The 19665-nt window shown below is 38.7% G+C and overlaps 1 protein-coding gene across 1 annotated transcript; it reads left to right on the top strand.

Moving 5' to 3' along the window:
• Nucleotides 1–2956: 2956 nt before the first annotated feature.
• Nucleotides 2957–19406, top strand: LOC124262365. Its single transcript, XM_046696851.1, has 7 exons — nucleotides 2957–3747; nucleotides 5412–5789; nucleotides 6638–7006; nucleotides 14541–14708; nucleotides 15015–15065; nucleotides 17279–17385; nucleotides 17759–19406. The coding sequence occupies exons 1-7, from the start codon at nucleotides 3696–3698 to the stop codon at nucleotides 17777–17779; spliced, it is 1146 nt and encodes a 381-aa protein (XP_046552807.1). The 5' UTR covers nucleotides 2957–3695; the 3' UTR covers nucleotides 17780–19406.
• The last annotated feature ends 259 nt before the right edge of the window (nucleotides 19407–19665 follow it).

The following is a 19665-nucleotide window of genomic DNA, read 5'->3' as shown; positions in this document are numbered from 1 at the left end:
CGACATTCGTAGGCCGAAGGTCTGACTGACTGACTGACTGAATTTGGTTTTACGCCGCTTTTAGCAATATTCCAGCAACATCACGGTGGGGGACACCAGAAATGGGCTTCACAAATTGTACCCATGTGGGGATTCGAACCCGGGTCTTCGGCGTGACGAGCCAACGCTTCAACCACTGGGCTACCCAACCGCCCTAGGCCGAAGGTAAACTATATAGTTACAACATGTCGTAACATTACAGACGGTCTGGGTCAGTCTCCATAAAAAAAATTGCTCAAATAATCTGTGTGGAACCCTTTCCATGACAAGGTGGACAAGTCAGTGTCATTGAATGGCTGTACCATTAATGCCTTTGATACCCTGTCCATTACAAGACAGACTGGCACAGTGTCAGCACAAGGCTTTGTACCATTAATCCCTTTGATACCCTGTCCATTACAAGACAGACTGGCACAGTGTCAGCACAAGGCTTTGTACCATTAATCCCTTTGATACCCTGTCCATTACAAGACAGACTGGCACAGTGTCAGCCCAAGGCTTTGTACCATTAATCCCTTTGATACCCTGTCCATTACAAGACAGACTGGCACAGTGTCAGCACAAGGCTTTGTACCATTAATGCCTTTGATACCCTGTCCATTACAAGACAGACTGGCACAGTGTCAGCACAAGGCTTTGTACCATTAATCCCTTTGATACCCTGTCCATTACAAGACAGACTGGCACAGTGTCAGCACAAGGCTTTGTACCATTAATGCCTTTGTTTAGTTAACCCTTTCTTCACTCTTATTCTCATAGTATAAAACCCAAATCAGGATGAATAAAACTATGCATAACCCTAGTAAAACTGCTAAAATTAATAGAGTGCAAGTACTTCTGGGTACTAAAAGTCATAGAGAACAGCCAGTTCAGTCAGTCCCTCTGGGAATTCACCCTACAGTTAGATGAATAAGGATCAAATGCAAACTAAAAATAATCTTCATATCATATCTTGGCCAAAAATATCAATAAAATCATGAAAAGTTCATTTCGACACGACAAGGACATTCACAAATACTGGTCTAAGTTTGAAACTAATCCCATTAGTACATTACAAGAAAGCAACAACACAAATCCACACATGGTTTCAATGGCTGTGTGGTCACTACTTCAGTAAAGTGGGTGAATCAACTTGCAGCAGATTCTGATTCCCAGCCACACAATTCATTCATAAATATGTTACTTCACAGAAAGATGACCTTCTGTCTCCACAGGTACTGGCCAACTCTTCACCATGTTTACACAGTGAAATCATTCTCTGTTATATTATGATGGTATGTAAAGCACAGATAAAACAATACATCATCCAGTTCTCTGTTGTCAGTGATGAAAAATAACCAAACATTTTTTGTATTATTAAGCACTCCCTGACTTATCTGTACCAGTCTGCAAAGCATCTTCTGCCTGTTTCTTACTGAAGCTAAAAATTGATATGACAGTATTTACTTGTGAATACCAATGATTTTTAAATAAAAAATAAAAAGAGTATATCATTGCCTTGTAAGTATTTAAAACAAAAGATGTAGTTTCATCAACATTTGAACTAAGTGTGTTACTGTTGTTTGATGTCTGTAAACAACTTACACAGCTTACAGGTTCTAATTATGGCAGATACAGTAACTCAGATGCTATATTTGTATGATTTATTAACATTTAGGGCCATATTTACACACATTCAAACCAGTGTTATTCTTGTCTGTTAAAAATAGTGCTGCACACTACTATCTCTATAAGGGTACAACCCGTGAAGGTCCGGGTTAGAATGAACCTTCAGTAACCCATGCTTGTCGTAAGAGGCGACTAACGGGATCGGGTGGTCAGGCTCGCTGTCTTGGTTGACACGTCATCGGTTCTCAATAGCGCAGATCGATGCTCATGCTGTTGATCACTGGATTGTCTGGTCCAGACTCGATTATTTACAGACCGCCGCCATAAAGCTGGAATATTGCTGAGTGCGACATAAAATTAAACTCACTCACTCACTCACTATAAGGGTACATCAATGTTTAACCTATATATTTCTACAGAATAAAACAATAATAGACAAAATCTTTTCTATTCAACAGATACTTTTATCAAGTTATCTATTTGATTATTTTTTCTATCTGCCCTCATGTCAGTCATGGCATCCAAAGTTTTTAATCAGGATCATTTTCAGTCTTCAGTTATAATCTGTTGCAATGGTTGCCATTTAACATTTAACTTACTTTCATTCCTTCATGAAATTTAGTTTTCAGACAGGCAGACTTTCAAACCATGTTTTTGCCTCCGAATCTCATTCCTGCACCATGACTGCAGAATATCTGCATACAATTTACTAACAAGCAGTAGAGATGATGGAAATGGGTAAATCCATTTTGCTCTATTCCACAAGACTTCAGCAGCTGAAGGAAAACTAAAGGAGAGAAATGTATTGTGTAATACGAGATTTAACAGACAATGTATTCAACTAGGAAAGTCTGGAATCAAGCATACCATGATTTATAATTGTTGACTTATATGATTTACGATTGTTGATTTACCGTCTTGAAACATCCCATCATATCATACTCTTGGTTTAAATCAATCTGTAAACAAACATATTCCATGTTGTAAACAAGCATATTCCATGTTGTAAACAAGCATATTCCATGTTGTAAACAAGCATATTCTATGTTGTAAACAAGTATATTCCATGAGGCAAATGTCAAAAGTCATCTGAAATATATGAACTACTGATTATCTGATTATTTGCATTAAACTCAAGCCGAAGTACGCATCACACACCACCAGGTAACTCTAGACAAGCTGACTGCCTGAGAATCCTTCCAGTTAGACAGATGACCCATTTCCCCATTGTAATATGTGATGTGCCCACTGAATCGTGACACGCGTAGCCACAGAGAGATCGTGCAAACACTTCTTATGAAAGGGACCGCCAGCCAGCTCCATACAGTCCGTATCATAATACTATTCCAAAGAACTTGAGCAGATGTACATAGATCCCAAACTGCATATGCACGAAGGAAACTATAAATAACCTACAAACTTGTTCGGGTAGCATGCAAGGGTGTGTGACTTCATAACAAACCAGGACAGGTAGAGTTTGTTGTGTTCTGCAAGGTACACCAGTACAACATGACAGTTTGATGGTGTTGTGACAGTTAACACCACAACCAAATACAATACTGCAGTGATATTCCCTGGTTCCAGTGTTACCTGCGGACCTGCGGACCTGCAATCTGAACAGAGGACACCATTGTGGATACAGCACATGACAACGCAGGTTTTTATAACTACAAACTATAAAGACAACCAAACCCAGATCTTATGCCTAGAAATGAGTCTGTCATGAGGTGAAAGCCCAAGGACACTACTTCTTCCTTCTACAGCATCTACGCTGAGGCAGAGTCAATTAAACCAGGATCCCAAGAACATGTTTATTATATTCTCCACTGGAGCAGAGAAGAGTTGGGATATACACATTGCTGTTTGCAACAAATTGTAATGTAACCTGTCACTTGATTCTGAAGACATGATCCTTTCATGTCATGTGCGTATAAGTAACAGCAAGGATGCATGTTGTATGAACTGAAGTAGAAATATTTTCCTGGTTATCTGTGATATACATGACTGGACACATTCAATAACAACCCTGTCTCACAGCCAAGTAGAAGATGGCACACACCATGTTGGTGTCACTCTCCCTTCTCCTCCTCATACAGTGTGGTAAGTTGAGGAAGATACAATTATGGTCATTTTTCTTGGTAATAAGCATATTCAGTCAGTATATTATGATATCAGAAAGCAGTAACAAGTGTCTTTTAATTTTACTAAAGGCAATGTGTCCTAGTTGTATTCACTTACTACTGTTTATGGTGGAGCATAATCAACAAGATCTGGGTCTACTTGCACAAAGAATTCTCATGTCTACGATGTTACATCTGACCACTTTCTAAATGCTGTTTTGTATTCTTAAGACTTGAAGACCGGGCTGGTACAAGCAGCCGCACATTCACATACACACGCATGCACGTCGTCATATAAGCGAAATATTCTCAGGCACGACGTTAAACCCAATTTCACCTCACCTCACCTCTTAAGACTTGATATAGATATAGAAAAGATGCACCAGTGTATCCTTTTAATGAAAAATGCAACCTACTATCTCTGCCTGCCTGCCTGAGTTTGTTTTACGCCGCTTTTAGCAATATTCCAGCAATATCACGGTGGGGGACACCAGAAATGGGCTTAACACATTGTGACCATGTGGGGAATCGAACCCGGGTCTTCGGCGTGACGAGCCAACGCTTTAACCACTAGGCTACCCCACCGCCCTATCTCTGTTTTCATGCATGTGAAGTCATTTCAAATTTATGTCTGACTATCAGACAAAATTTATCTTTAAACACACTTAGTTCCTCCAAATTATTTTTACCATCGTACTTCATTAATCCTTGTGTAATGTATACTTTTGTGTCCTTTGGCATGACATCCTCGAACTGTGGGTGCTTAAAGATTATGTTCCTATTACAACAATGCATAATTAATTAGTTTGACACATACAGCAGTGTTTCTCAAAACTAATTGAATGAAGTATGGAAATATATTTCATGTCTGTCAAAGATCTATAAGAATCAGTGTGACCTACTTCTTCCTTGATCACCTGCTTAAACAGAGAGTGGATAAGCCTATGGTTCAACTTAATAACTTATTAACAAAATTGATGGGAGGAGGTTTTGTTTGGCTCCCCTGCGTCTTAATGCCAACATGAACCTGGCGTATGTTCTGATTATGTCTCAAATTATTGTAAAATGGATATATTCTTCATGAATTTATTAAACAATTCAACAAATTTTCACCATGTTGAACACATCACACATTCCTCAAGTCTTTAAAGACCCTGCTTTTGTCACGGACTTGTCAATGGAAACAATTTACTGCCTGACTCAAGGTTTTGTGGATATTCCTCTTCACCATGTACTGTCCACTACAAATGGTTCACTATTACACATTTCCTGCTGTGCAAGACTCTGAACTTATCAGTCAATCCTTGTCTGTACAGCATAGCTACATCATAATTCAGCAAGAATGATTGATGAAAAGTAAAATGTGTAGGATCATCTCAATATTTTTCAGTGATGGCAACTCTGTGTTTTACAACACACTTTGCAGATAAGGTAACACACCTGCATAATGTTTCAGTTCAGGCAACACTCCACAACAATTGTACATAATGATTCAGTTCAGGCAACTCTGTAAAACACATCTTCATAATGTTTCAGTGTAAAATACATCTTCATAATGTTTCAGCTCAGGCAACACTGTACATCAATTGTACATAATGATTCAGTTCAGGCAACTCTGTAAAACACATCTTCATAATGTTTCAGCTCAAGCAACGCTGTACAACACATCTTCATCATGCTTCAAAGGCACTGGAAGGAATGAACAAATATCTGCCACCTGTGACCTCAACACTACCACTGAGGTAGGGATCATTGCTGTTCGCAGACTGTTTTATGGGGTAAAACTGAAGAGCAATGAGTGCCAAAGTACAGATAATGCCTCTGTGTGCTGTGAACACAAGAAAACAGATTGTCTTCTAGTCTCTGCAGCTGGACAGCTCCCTGAGACCACAATGTCAGGATGCTCTGGCCAGGCAGAGTGTCTGATTCAAGCCAAGCAGAAGTTCACTGGCTCCTGTCCATATTCCAGCCTCTTTCCTTCCTTCACTACATATGGCCACATGGAGTATGAATGTATCAACGGTAAGTTGCTCCACACATGGATTACAAATATGTCTGTGGTCAGTGGCTCAACACTTTGAATAAAAATGTATGAGAAGTAAGCAGTTCCACATATTTCATACAAATGTTTTCAATGGTAAGTTACAAGAACTAAGTCATTTTGCACACATTTTGCTTATAAAGGGCATGAAGACTCACAACTTATTTCCTTTGATCTTCACAAATCAGGTTCAATCATATAATTGTATAAGCAAGGTATAACTGTTTTGAATTTGTGGGGCACAGTAGGCCAAGTTAAGGGGTCATGATGGTCCCATTGTCAAAGGCACTGCAATATTATGTGCGGAGTTGCAACCATTAGCAGTGTATGAAATAAGGCCCGTCTGCCCGCCTGAGAGTGGCTAGATTTCTGACAGATGGTCTAAATTTACAGCAAGCCAGCCCGATTGTCTGAATTCTTTTTACATGTTCCATACATTCACCATATCTTGGTGTCTGGTCTGGTTTAATCCATATTGGGGCGGTAACCATTTGAAGTTACAAGCCCTGATTTCTTGCTGGGTTTTTGGCTTATTTCATACACTGCCATTAGGCATGCCACAAACTGTGTGTTTGAATATCAGTTAGTCCTGCTATCTTTCAAATTTTGTCAGAATCAAACTTGGACATACAAGTTTTTATGACAGTGGTACACATCTAACATCTCCATCACTTTAGGCTATCCTCCCAAATCAAGCAGACATGAGTGACTTTAATACTCTTCAAAGTGCAGCCATCATATCGACTCTCTCTTGTGATCTTGATCTAGAAGATCATGTCACTAACCTAAGACATCACCTTAGACATGCCTCTATTCACTTTTGTTTTAGAGGGGCTCCTGATAGACATGTGCCATGCAGGCATCATTGAGAGCAACAAGATCCTGTACATTTCCAGCAACATCTACCATTTGAACAATGAGCACCAGGACAAGTCCTGCTCCTGTTCAGTGACAACAAAGTGTGGGGAAACTATAGACGTAGAAGCCGTTGACATCCGGCTGCACCGAACCCATAGATCCTGCACAGAGAACCTCCTCATCCTGGACAACAAGAACACCACCCATAACAACACCATTACATGTTACAACACAGGCCTCAATGGGTTCATCAACATCTTCACAAGCCAATCAAATAGTCTCACCTTGAACATGACTATCAATGGCAACCACACAGGAAAAGTCTGGATCAAATTAAAAGGTAATGTTACATACATGCATTCAGTTACTATGTCCTGAAAACTGTACCTTACTGTAGAAATTGATTTACCTAGAATTCTAAACTAAGTGCTCTGAGAAAAAAAAATTACTTTATCAAATATGTAATTTTTGGAGTAAAATTGATATTTTATACTTATCCTGACTCATGCTCTTTTTGCTTGTCTTCTTCTTCTTGCGAACATAGTGGAACACTTGTATCTCCCTAATTGAAGCTCCCTTCAATTTAAAATCACTAATTAGTATTCACCACGAGTTACCTCCTTTCCACAAGCTCGGGAACGAGGGCGCCACCTCTACCCATGTGCCCCACTCTCTCCTCATATACTGAGCCCAACATTTGAATTTACAGGGAAATCCAAAGTGTTATTTGGGGAGGATGGGAGGGCTGACCTCATGAGTCAGGATAAGTATAAAATATCAATTTTACTCCAAAAATTACATATTTTTCCTTATCCTGACTCATGCTCTTTTTGCTTGTAGCATCCTACGGAACGGAGGTGGGAATATCTAATACTTTGGATTTTTAATAATTAGTGATTTGAACTGTGATGATTGTAATAACCCTATGGGAACTTCATAAAGGCACTGAACTGATGAATTCCTGCTGCTAACTTATCAGCTGCCATATAAAAGGTTATTACCATGTACTTATTATGATAAAGTATATATAACATTAATACAATGCTTAAGACTAATAGACTTAAGCTTGTTAATATGCTAGTATAAACTCCTTAGAGTTTGTTAGCTAAAATACTTTAAGATATAACATAGTACTAAGCTTAAGATATGATTAAACTTAAGCTAATTATATAATAGCAAACTCTTTAGAGTTTGTTAGTTAATATACTTATATGATATAGATATAATGCTGAGCTTAAGATATGAATAAGCTTTAGCTACATATATAATAGCAAAAACTCTGTAGAGTTTGTTAGCTAATATATTTTTATAATATGAGTATAGTACTGTGCTTAAGCTATAATTAACTTAAGCTACATATATAATAGCCAAACTCTGTAGAGTTTGTTAGCTAATATATTTTTATAATATGAGTATAGTACTGTGCTTAAGCTATAATTAACTTAAGCTACATATATAATAGCCAAACTCTGTAGAGTTTGTTAGCTAATATATATTTATAATATTAGTATAGTACTGAGCTTAAGATATAATTAACTTAAGCTACATATATATAGCAAAACTCTGTAGGGTTTTGTTAGCTAATATATTTTTACAATATGAGTATAGTAGTGTGCTTAAGATATAATTAACTTAAGCTACATATATAATAGCAAAACTCCGTAGAGTTTGTTAGCTAATATATTTTACAATATGAGTATAGTAGTGTGCTTAAGATATAATGAACTTAAGCTACATATATAATAGCAAAACTCCGTAGAGTTTGTTAGCTAATATATTTTACAATATGAGTATAGTATTGTGCTTAAGATATTATTAACTTAAGCTACATATATAATAGCCAAAAAAACTCTGTAGAGTTTATTAGCTAATATGTTTATAGTGTAACCATAGTACTAAGCTTAAGATAAGATTAGACTTAAGCTAAATGTATATAGCAAAATAAACTCCTTAGAGTTTATTAACTAATATACTTTTTATGTTAAAAACATAGTACTGAGCTTAAGTTATGATGAAACTTAAGCTATATATATATAATAACAAAACTCCGTCGAGTTTTGTTAGCTAATACCTTTATAATGTAAACATACTGCTTAAGATATGATGAAACTTAAGCTAATTGTATAATAGCGAAAACAACCCTTTAGAGTTTGTTAGCTATGATATAAACCTAGTATTGAGCTTATGAAGGAAAACTTAAGCTACATATATAATAGCAAGAACTCCGTAGAGTTTGTTAGCTAATACATGTTATAATGTAACCATAAAGCTTAAAATATGATGAAACTTAAGCGAAATATATAATAGCAAAACCCTCTTTTAGAGTTTTGATAGCTAATATACCTATATGATATAAACATAGTACTGCGCTTAAGATATGAATAAGCTTAAGTTACATATATAATAGCTAAAACTCTGTAGAGTTTGTTAGCTAATACATGTTATAATATAACCATATTGCTTAGAAATATGATGATACTTAAGCCAAATAGCAAAAACTCTTTAGAGTTTGTTAGCTAATCTACTTATATGATATAAACATAGTACTAAGCTTAAGATATGAATAAGCTTAAGCTACCTATATAATAGCAAAACTCCTTAGAGTTTGTTAGCCAATATATTTTAATAATATGAGTATAGTACTATGCTTAAGGTATAATTAGCTTAAGTTACCTATATAATAGTAAAACTCCATTAGAGTTTGTTAGCTTAATTAACTTAAGCTATGTATAAATAGCCAAAAACTCTGTAGAGTTTGTTAGCTAATGCATTTATCATGTAACCATAGTATTACTCTTAAGATATGAATAACTTAAGGTAAATATATATAATAACAAACTCTGTAGAGTTGTTAACTTATATATTGTATGATGTAATAATCATAGTACTGTGATGATAAAAGGAACTTAAGTAAATTATATATAGCATGAAGCTATTTAGTATTGTTATAAGATAAGTAAAAATCTGTTAGATTGACTTATCTTCTCCGAGGAACTGTCAGCTGTTGTGCGAGGAGGACCATGGGATCGAATTGGTGTATACCTGAGACGTCCTCGGTGGTGATATCTCTCAGATAATGGTTTGCAACCACCATATCGGATTTCCAGAAATAAACCCTCCATTATTTCAATCACATTTGTGTAGAACAATTGTAGAAGTTAGCTATAATATCATGAGTATTAAGCTCATGGAGGGTCGGAATAGGTCCATCCGCATATGCACGTAGTATGACAGTTCTGATCCAAATGGAGATATAGTACATGAGACTTCACTCTGGGCGTAAGTTGATGATAGAGGAAATAATCTGTTGCATTTTTCCTCCTGTTTGGTTTGGTGGAGATAAATTTACAGTGCTCTTGCTGGCCATCTTGATAGAATCATCGTATCATGGGGTCCAAGTATGTCATCCAGGCGTGTTCATAAACCTCACTTGTGAGGTGTTGGAGCACTATATTCATATCCCCAGGTTGGGCGGAAATTTCCGTTTTATTCTCCAAACAGAAGTTTAGTAGGTTTACTAACCATCTAGTTGTGTTAGTCGCTTGATGAAATTCAGCTGTAGTCTGAAACGCTGTGGATTTAGATCCACTTGTATCTTTCGTCTAGGTAATTCGCTGCGAAGTCCTTGACGATGTAGGTGCACAACCAGGTGTGTCTGTCCTCGTTGAACTTTATGTAAAATCGCCTGACTGCCGATCCCTCGTCTTAACTTGACAGGGGAGGTCTCTAACTTGAAGAAAGGCAGTCTAATCATGAATGTTCAGGTTAACTGGACTGTAATGAGGCTTGCTCGTTCACTGATATATAGTTGTCACTTGTGACGTAAGTCTTGAACTGTGAATTGAGATCGACCTCTGTGTAGGTCGTTGTCCCTCGCGGTCCAATCAGAACAAGGCATTTTGATTCTGTATAATACCCGCGCTGTGATGTCACCGGTGTAGCGGGAAAAAACCCACCTTGAATAAATTCTTGTCGTCGTTGATATTAGCATAAACGTCGGTCTTCACCGTAGCTTCCCGAAGTTATCCGAGTGACCACGTGTTTCGAGGGTTAATGGTAATCGCTGAAACCTCCGCGCCAAATATCTCGCTCTGTAATTTTATGCTGGGTAGGTTATTTTCCTGGTTGTCGTGAAAGTAATTTCAGTTTTGAATATAATTCACTTCCTTATATATAAGGGTATAAACAACTTGCAAGTTGTGAGCTTGTAGACTGTATACATGAATGTATCGTCATAATTGTAGAATTAACGTTGAACTTGTTGTACATATTTCTTCTCAGAAACTTTGACGATTAAGAGTTATACTCGCTGTAACAAGGCTGCTGTTCAATTTCGATATTGAATTGTCTGCAGATATGCGTAATGGTCACGCATGTAGATAATCGTATCGTCGTCCGGGATTGTATATTAGCAATTTATACGGAATAGTTGATTTCTGTGAAGATCTATGAAATGTTGTTGACTAATAATACAGCGACGCTCTGTGTTGTAAATAGCCTGAGCAATTATCTTCGCGTGAGGCTTATAGATCGCATCTGGCATACAGTTGATAATCAACTTATGCGACGCCTTGAACGGACTGACGAGTAGCTATATATGACGAGTGGCTAGTATATGGAAACCTTGGAGACTTCCTCGGTGAACGCCGGAGACTTCGCGAAGTTCGCTAAGTATCCCTTCTAGATCTTCTGGGTGAAGTAGACTTGGAGTTACTTTTAGCCTTCGCGACCATCGCGAAGGTGTCGAAATCAAAGCCCGATTAGTATATATATATATATATAAATATATATATGAGCTTGCTTCGCGAACAGCCTCTGTGTTTAACAGGATGTGGGATCGGCGGCTTGCCTAAAATAGGGTCAGCATGGATCATCTTATCATATTCAGAAGTCGGTGTTACGAAGTCTGGTGATAAGTGTCTAATTGATCGTTCTAGATCTATTTAGGCCAGCGAACATACGTCTCGGCATGGATTCAACAGAACCAATATACGATTGTAGTTCTTATACTTGATATCGATGATCAACTTGTCTATGGATTGATCTTCTCGAGACTTGTGAGGGGAACGTTGATAGTTTCGCCGAAGCTCTTGTATAGTCCCTCGATGTCCTTCTAGATGATGATGATCTGGATTCAGGTGTCCTTTCATAGCATGCCTTCGCGAAGCTTCCTCTGCGTCCGGTCCGGGGGAACGACGATATGACCTTCGCGAAGGCTTCCGTGATGTCTGATGGTCCGAGTCCACATCTAGGGATGAAACCGCATAAGGTGATGATCTATCCTGCCTTCGCGAAGTCCTTCGCGAAGGCTGTACATCTAGGTTCTTTCCGCCGCGCTGTACATCTAGGTCCTTTCCGCCAAGGTGGTCCGCGACTGTACATCTAGGTCCTTCGACAAGGTGGTCCTGGACTGCCTTCGCTGAAGGTGACGGGGTGCCTCTGCTACGTGGCCGGGGGTGCCTCTGGGGTGCTGTCACGTTGGAGCCTTCGCTGGTTGCTCGGACCCTGCTACCGCAGATTATAGTGGTCCTCCATGATGTTCATAATTTGTCGCATCATGTCTTCTGGGATGGTCTCTAATTTGGCGAGGTCGCCGGTGCTTTATCTGCGGTGTTAATGGAGGAGTCCACCGAAAATCGTCCGACATCAGTGTAGAGGCATCAGGCTGCATGGTGATCTCTGCTGATGTCGCTTAGCTGTCACCGGTCGTTTCTTGTGGCGTGCGTCGGGGATGATGATCAGCTGATCATCGTAGAGGTCCAGGTCATCGGCTGGAACAATCTCGGTTGAGAAAGTCCTAGTAGACTTCGTTGATTTTCCCTCAGAGGTCGACGCTGCCCTGGGTGTGCGACGCCTGCGCGCTGAGTGTTGGTAATGATGGGACCCTCAGGACGATCATCGCATATCTGCGCTTGGTACATCAGGCTGCATGCTGATCTGTGCCGACATCGGTCAATCTTTGATGTACATCCGGTATGATGACCGGCTGATCATCATACAGGCCCAAAACTGCGATGGGAACGGTCTCCGGCTGTTGAGATGTAGTAGAAAAACCCTCTAGTCTTCTGCTGCGGCGATGGGATGTCTGGGGAAGCAGGATGCTTCTTGGAGATGGCGGACTACGTCCCACACCTCTCCACCACTCTAGCGGAACACCACACGGGAGGGAGTCGGCCAACAGCAGTAGACTGGCGAGGGGTTCCGTGTATCAGTCATACTAGACTCTGCATACGCGACCTATCTGCTGCGTGCAAACGCAAAGTAAATATTAATAAAAAGGTAGAATTGGATAAATTAGTACCGCAACTGCAATGTGAATATAATAAACATGGCTACCGTACATCATATTAAAGGCGGATCAGCAGCAGCATAAAAACGTAATCTGCAATAGTACAGAATTTTCATCAACGTAATCCACTGAAACAAACACGGGCCCCGTGAATAAACTGTAGAAAACGACTAAATATCAATATATAATCGTTGAAGGATACTAGCTAAACCTCTATAGATGTCTATACGAGGTAACTAACTAAATATAATTCAAAGGATATAGTGTGTCGGGAGACACAGGCGCTCTCACGTCCAGCTCACTGGGCGAAGAAGGAGAGAGTGGGGCACATGGGTAGAGGTGGCGCCCTCGTTCCTGCGCTTGTGGAAAGGAGGTAACTCGTGGTGAATACTAATTAGTGATTTTAAATTGAAGGGAGCTTCAATTAGGGAGATACAAGTGTTCCACTATGTTCGCAAGAAGAAGAAGACAAGCAAAAAGAGCATGAGTCAGGATAAGGAAAAATTAAGTATTTAGAATTTTTATTTCTTTTACAGAATTCTGATGTATTTTAACATTGCAATAATGTGAAAAAAGGGCATAACTTCCTCTTCCTCATTATATACTTCCTTTAAAAAGTTTAGACTCACTTAAAACACTCACTTTTGGATATATATATGGTTACATCGTAGACTGACCCATGAAGGTGTGGGTTAGAATATTGATCTTCAGTAGCCCACGCTTGTCGTAAGAGGCGACTAACGGGATTGGGTGGTTAGGTTCGCTGACTTGGTTGACATGCTCATCGGTTCCCATGCTCATGCTGTTGATCACTGGATCATCTGGTCCAGACTCGATCTTTTACAGGACCATCGCCATATAGCTGGAATATTGCTGAGTGTGGCGTAAAACATAACTCACTCACTCACATCATAGACTTATTTCTCAACTAACATGAGGGAACCAACTGCAAACCTTATGCAGACGAATTGCACAAGGATCATGCATCAAATTGCTGAAAGGCATGTGCAATGACATGCATGTGAACAGCTGCATTTTGCTGTAAAGTTTTTGTTAAGAATCATTTATTGGACTCATGCAATAATCTTTTCAACGTTAAGATTTCTTTTTACAATACATCAGTTCATTTGTAAACAGTACCTTCAAACAGTATGGAACATTTTGCAAAATATAGTTTAGAACACTTGCCTGAAGTGGCTATATTTACACTAGTGAGTCTAAACATTTAAAAGGAAGTATATATTGGTCCTGTTATCAAATATTTCTAAAGAGCTATGTACACTTATGCCTATAAAAAACTATTAAGCAAACTATTTGTCAATATTTTGGTACTTACCTAGCAATCTAGATCACTTAAAATATTTGAATAATAAGTGATGGTTTTGCCACACCATGTCATCATTCATGGCCAGATAAACCAGATAAATGTCAGGTTTTGCCTTGTCAAAAACACTTGACCAGCCCATTTTAAAAAAATAGTAACCATAATAGACTGAAAATGATAATCCAAGTTCCCTGAAGTGGATCTTTCTTCTCATGATAGCCTTATTGTCTTCCAACCTATATGACATGACTGTGCTGGCAGGGACATCACCAAACACCACTGTGAATCTCAAGTGTGGAGTATTGAGCACTCATCCAGACCATCTCTGTCCGGGGGACATGACAACACCACCTGTGACAACACCACCTGTGACAACACCACCTACAACACCACCACCTACACCAACATCAGCAACAACTCCAACGACAAGTAAGTCACATTTCATCAAAACAGTTTGACAGTTTCGGTTCAGGGCTAGCTGTAATGAATTAATGACTTGGAGGAATTCTTAACAGGAAGTGGCCCAGAGAATCCCTTCATTTTTAAAAACAGAAGAAATAGAGACAACGCACTGACAAGTCTGCTTTAGGGCCTGAATGAGCAGGTCAGGATTTAGGGCCTGTATTAGGATTTTTAAAGTTTTGTCATATATTCAAATAATGTATGTAAGAATGCAGGACACACTTTGTATATGTTTGATCTTGTAAGAAGAGAGCGGTTCCCTGTATATTTCAGCTGTCAAGAAGTGTGGATCTGAAGAGGACTGTGGGGAGCCAGTTCCACCAGGTAAAGGGGATGATACAATCTTGGGGTGTTTTTGTTACCATTGGTATTCCACTGTATTTATCTTCATTTTAAGATTATGATACAATATAACAGAAAACATGATACATAAACCTGTATTTTATCAGCAGAGTTAATCTGAACCATATCAAACAACTGCGAATTAATCCTGCACACAATGGTTTTGGCATCTTATTCCTATTTACAGAAAATCGAATGTTACAACTCATTTTTTGTACTAAACATATAAAATGTTCTCCATACAATTTTACATCAATTACTTCATTGTATGATACTGAAGTCATGGAACAAAGGATCTCCCTGTGCTAATACTCTGTCACAATCCTAGGGTATAGCAGTAGCTGTTGGTGATGTGCTGCTTCACCTCATATATGTGAAAATCAAGTTACTGTCATAGACTGGACCATCTGTTTGGATAGTCTGTCATATGAATGTGTATAGCCCTTTCTAGTTGTCTTACACAACTCCTGAAACAACTGGTTCACTGTTCCATTATGCTGTTTGGAGAGGGGTACAGGGCATCAAAGACCAAGTGGGTGAATATAAGGCCAAGAGTAAAACTAGATTCATTTGTATGTATGGGCATATAATGTACATACATGTCTGTAATTGCTTGTGTTTCTCATTGTTCTGTGATGGTGCATGTGAACTGTTGTCATGGTGGTGAATGTTGGTGGCGTGATGTGGCATGGCATAGTGTGGCATGGTGTGGTTTTGTGCAGCGTGGCATGGCATGGCATAGTGTGGCATGGTGTGATTTTGTTTGGCATGGCATGGCGTGGTTTTGTGTGAGTGCCTGTGCTCACCTGGTACACTTTCCCGGTTGACACACTATTTAGATGGGCAAGGGAGACATTTCACCCTGTGATATTACCATATTCAACTACTTCTTCTTGTGTGGCGTGGCGTGGGTTTGTGTGAGTGCCTGTGCTCACCTGGTACACTTTCCTGGTTGACACACTATTTAGATGGGCAATGGAGACATTTCACCCTGTGAATGTTACCACATTCAACTACTTCTTCACTCAACAACTGGTTTACTCCTATACTAACAAAAACAGTACTCAATGCCAACTATCAACATAGATCTAAGAATTGACACTAAAAGTTGTGAATTTACTTGCATTCTCTTTAAAATTTGATCTCTCGCCCTGCTAAAGAAATATCTGAAGAGATCCCACTGATCACTCTGAGCGAGCGAGTTTGGTTTTACGCCGCTTTTAGCAATATTCCAGCAACATCATGGCGGGGGACACCAGAAATGGGCTTCACACATTGTACCCATGTGGGGAATCATACCTGGGTCTTCGGCGTGACGAGCCAACGCTTTACCCACTTGGCTACCCCACCGCCCCAATCACTCTGAACGTCCCAGATAGGGAAAGTGACAATCAGAGTGTGTTTTCTTATCATGCAACTTCCAAAATGTTAACAAAAGGGGTATACTGCTGTCAACAGTCCATCCAAATCCTCATCCATTATCTCCCTCCAACGGAATAATAATTTTGAAACGGATTAGACTTTACATACAATATCAGTCATCTATTAGCTTTTCATGCCTTTTGTTCAGTTTTAAAATTTTGAATCAAGAACTTTATAATTTATTAGAAAATATGTTTCAACAAGTTGTCTGGAATGGATGTCACCAGTTTGAAACTAGTGCCATCATCCTCAAAGTAATAACGCTGTTTGATCCACTACTTCCAAGTTCATGCTTGTCATTTCATTGGTCAGTCAAAGTTTGTGAAAGGTCACTCTGACATGTCCTGTAAAAATGTCGTCAGATCTTTGTTCAGCAGTTACAAATCTGATTGACTTTTACTCTTTATTAACCCAATTACTTGTAGTGTTTTTCCACCAACATTGGATACAAATAAATTACCAATATTGATGATCATATCAATCATGTAATATTCTTTACTATAAAAAAATTACCTTACAGTACATCCTCTTTTCCTAGTTTTTCAACAAGAACAGTTTTCTTCAAATGAACAGCCATTCTAAGAATGTTTCAATTTCATTTGGGAGTTTAACAGGCAACACTCCTATGACTTCCATTGGAACAACCCTGATTGATTCCATTAATGACAATTATTTCTTAAACGATTCTGACTTCATTGTGAACCTATATATTGGCACCTTCTACCCATCATGTTGACTGGAACTAATTCTACCATGTCTACCTTTCTTTACAGGGGCTCAAACAGGAAGGGTTATCCACAGGTGCCATCATCGGCATCATCCTGGCTGGGGTCTTTATCCTTCTTGTAATCATCCTCATCCTTGTCCTGATCTTCCGCAGGTAAGGGTTGACCTGCTCACATGAAACACACCTCATACTGCTACACAATGATTGCCTGAAAGCAATTCATTTTAATTTTTCACATTCAGAATCAATATACTTAAAATATGAAGTAGCCTGCTTCTTGCCCTCTTTCATGGAAATATGACTGAGTGACAATCATTCGTGGAAGCAGCCAATAGGGGATGAAGCAGATCAGTACAGGACTAGTGGGCCATTATCAAGTTAGTGGGACTATACAGGACTAATTTGGGTTTAATGAAGGCCGTATTACCGGCTTGCGAGGCCAATATGTGATATGTACACCAGGTAGTAAGCATGCAACAAAGCTCTTGCATTGTGGGGTATGGCTGATAGTATCTTTGTCCTTCAGGAATACAACTCCGGGATCTGATGATGATTACACCACGCCAACATACACACCGGACTATGAAACACTGAGGAACTATGTGCCACACGAGAGGGCCATGGTGGCCTATGACAACCAGATCTACTTGCATGACAAGATGGAGTCTCAAGAAACCAACCATGACTATGATGAGCTGCAGGCAAAGACGGAGCCTGGAGCTTGCAACTATGACAACGCTGCCGTGCAATTCCAACCTCCTGAATATGACAATCACCTAAACGACTCTGTGATGGAAATGCCTAAAGGAGCAATTGGTTAATTACTGCATTAAAGAACAGACTGAAGGACATCTCAAAACCTTCCTCTTCAAAAAAGTCTACAACCTGTAACTGCGAAATATTCTCATGGTCATTTTGACGAATTGTCATATCTTCCTCTTGAACTCTAGTGACTCTTTTTATATGTAGCGCTTTGAGCATGCTCTGGATGGACTATGGCGCATAAGAAATATCCATTTATTATTATTATTATTAGTAACCCGAGTGAACACTTTGGATGAACTGATCCAATACACTTATTTGCTTTGGAGACAAACCTACTGATTTCAAGCTATGATATGAAAAAATGCACAAATGTGAATTAACTGTTTGTCTTTAGCTTTTTGAAGAAACAGCAAAGGCAAGATATTTATATGAATAAAGCTCTTAATTCTATTATTGAGCTTTCATCCATAAAAGTATCTTGCCTTCACTGTTACTCAACAATGTGAATCAAACAGGTTTTCAAGTAAAGATTAGTATTTCATACCTCTCAGCATAAATATAAATGAACTTAGTTCTCTCCATTCTTCTGTGACATACGCTATGTTATATTAATTGGTTTCTGATAAAGCATCTGGGTTTTACTTCGCACAAATAGTTAGGGGCCAATGGGCACATGATTATATATTTCAAGGATTCTTCCTGGAAATATCAGAATTAATTAATGAGATGGTGTAGCATCCTGTACTGTGGGATTTTAAGAATTTTTAAAATTTATGTCACTGTGTGTATTTCAGGATGCAATGTCTATATTATTCTGTGTCCATTTCATAAATGTGAGACACACATGTAAAACCCTACAGGACAATACATGATCAGGCTTTGCGAATGACCAAATTGAGGTGAACTGAGGGTTGACGGTAAAATATCACAAAACCTACAATTGTGCTTTTTATTACTCACTGTATATATTCCATGTGCACTTCTTAGAAAATATTCAGGTTGATGCATATAATCAGTGAAGTCATGAATAAACAAGTGTCATTTATTTATCTATGTACAGAAACATAAAGTTGACAAATATGTTCATCCAGATGCTATCGTGGAAATTAACCAGCAATAACTTCTGTTCCCAAAGTGATAATATGTACAAGATGTCCCCTTCAAGGGCTCGAAATTATTGACATTCATTATGGTGAAAGAGGCAGAGGTATAGAGCTGACCTACAAAAAAATCCTTATCATGGCAAAGCTGGATCTGAACATACAACCATTAAATATCTTTAAAAACCTAATGGGCATAACTCTTTGGCACTTCAGACAACAAGGCTACCCTGGGTGAAGAATTCCTCTGTAAAAAAAGTCACTGTTATATTTTTTGTCATGACAACAAAATAAAATACATCTTTCTCATTTGTGAAAAGCATTTCATTTCATATTCAACATGAAGATGCTGAAAAGGTTGAGATATACTTTTGGAACCTATTGGTGAACAAATTGTTTGTTGCAGGATCTTATTATATGTTCTCTGCTTGTATACACACAGAGAGATAACAATGGAATTAATATCATTTGAGTCACTTAGGACATATCTATGGATCTCCCAAGGCCAAAATTTGGTCCAAAGTCTACAGCAAATGTCAGTCAAAAGTCACAATTGGACACATTCTGT

This window comes from Haliotis rubra, unplaced genomic scaffold (genome assembly GCF_003918875.1).
Source record: "Haliotis rubra isolate DU_JTF1 unplaced genomic scaffold, ASM391887v1 Scf832, whole genome shotgun sequence".
Classification (NCBI taxonomy): Eukaryota; Metazoa; Mollusca; class Gastropoda; order Lepetellida; family Haliotidae; genus Haliotis; species Haliotis rubra.
This window is presented reverse-complemented; position numbering and strand designations above follow the sequence as displayed.

What these genes read in the sequence shown, in the direction of transcription:
- LOC124262365 (XM_046696851.1), top strand. Translation starts at nt 3,696, where the DNA reads ATGGCACACACCATGTTGGTGTCACTCTCCCTTCTCCTCCTCATACAG. An exon ending in GGAGTATGAATGTATCAACG is followed by an intron (nt 5,790 to 6,637) that starts GTAAGTTGCTCC and finishes CTTTTGTTTTAG; the next exon opens with AGGGGCTCCTGATAGACATG. An exon ending in CTTGTCCTGATCTTCCGCAG is followed by an intron (nt 17,386 to 17,758) that starts GTAAGGGTTGAC and finishes TTTGTCCTTCAG; the next exon opens with GAATACAACTCCGGGATCTG.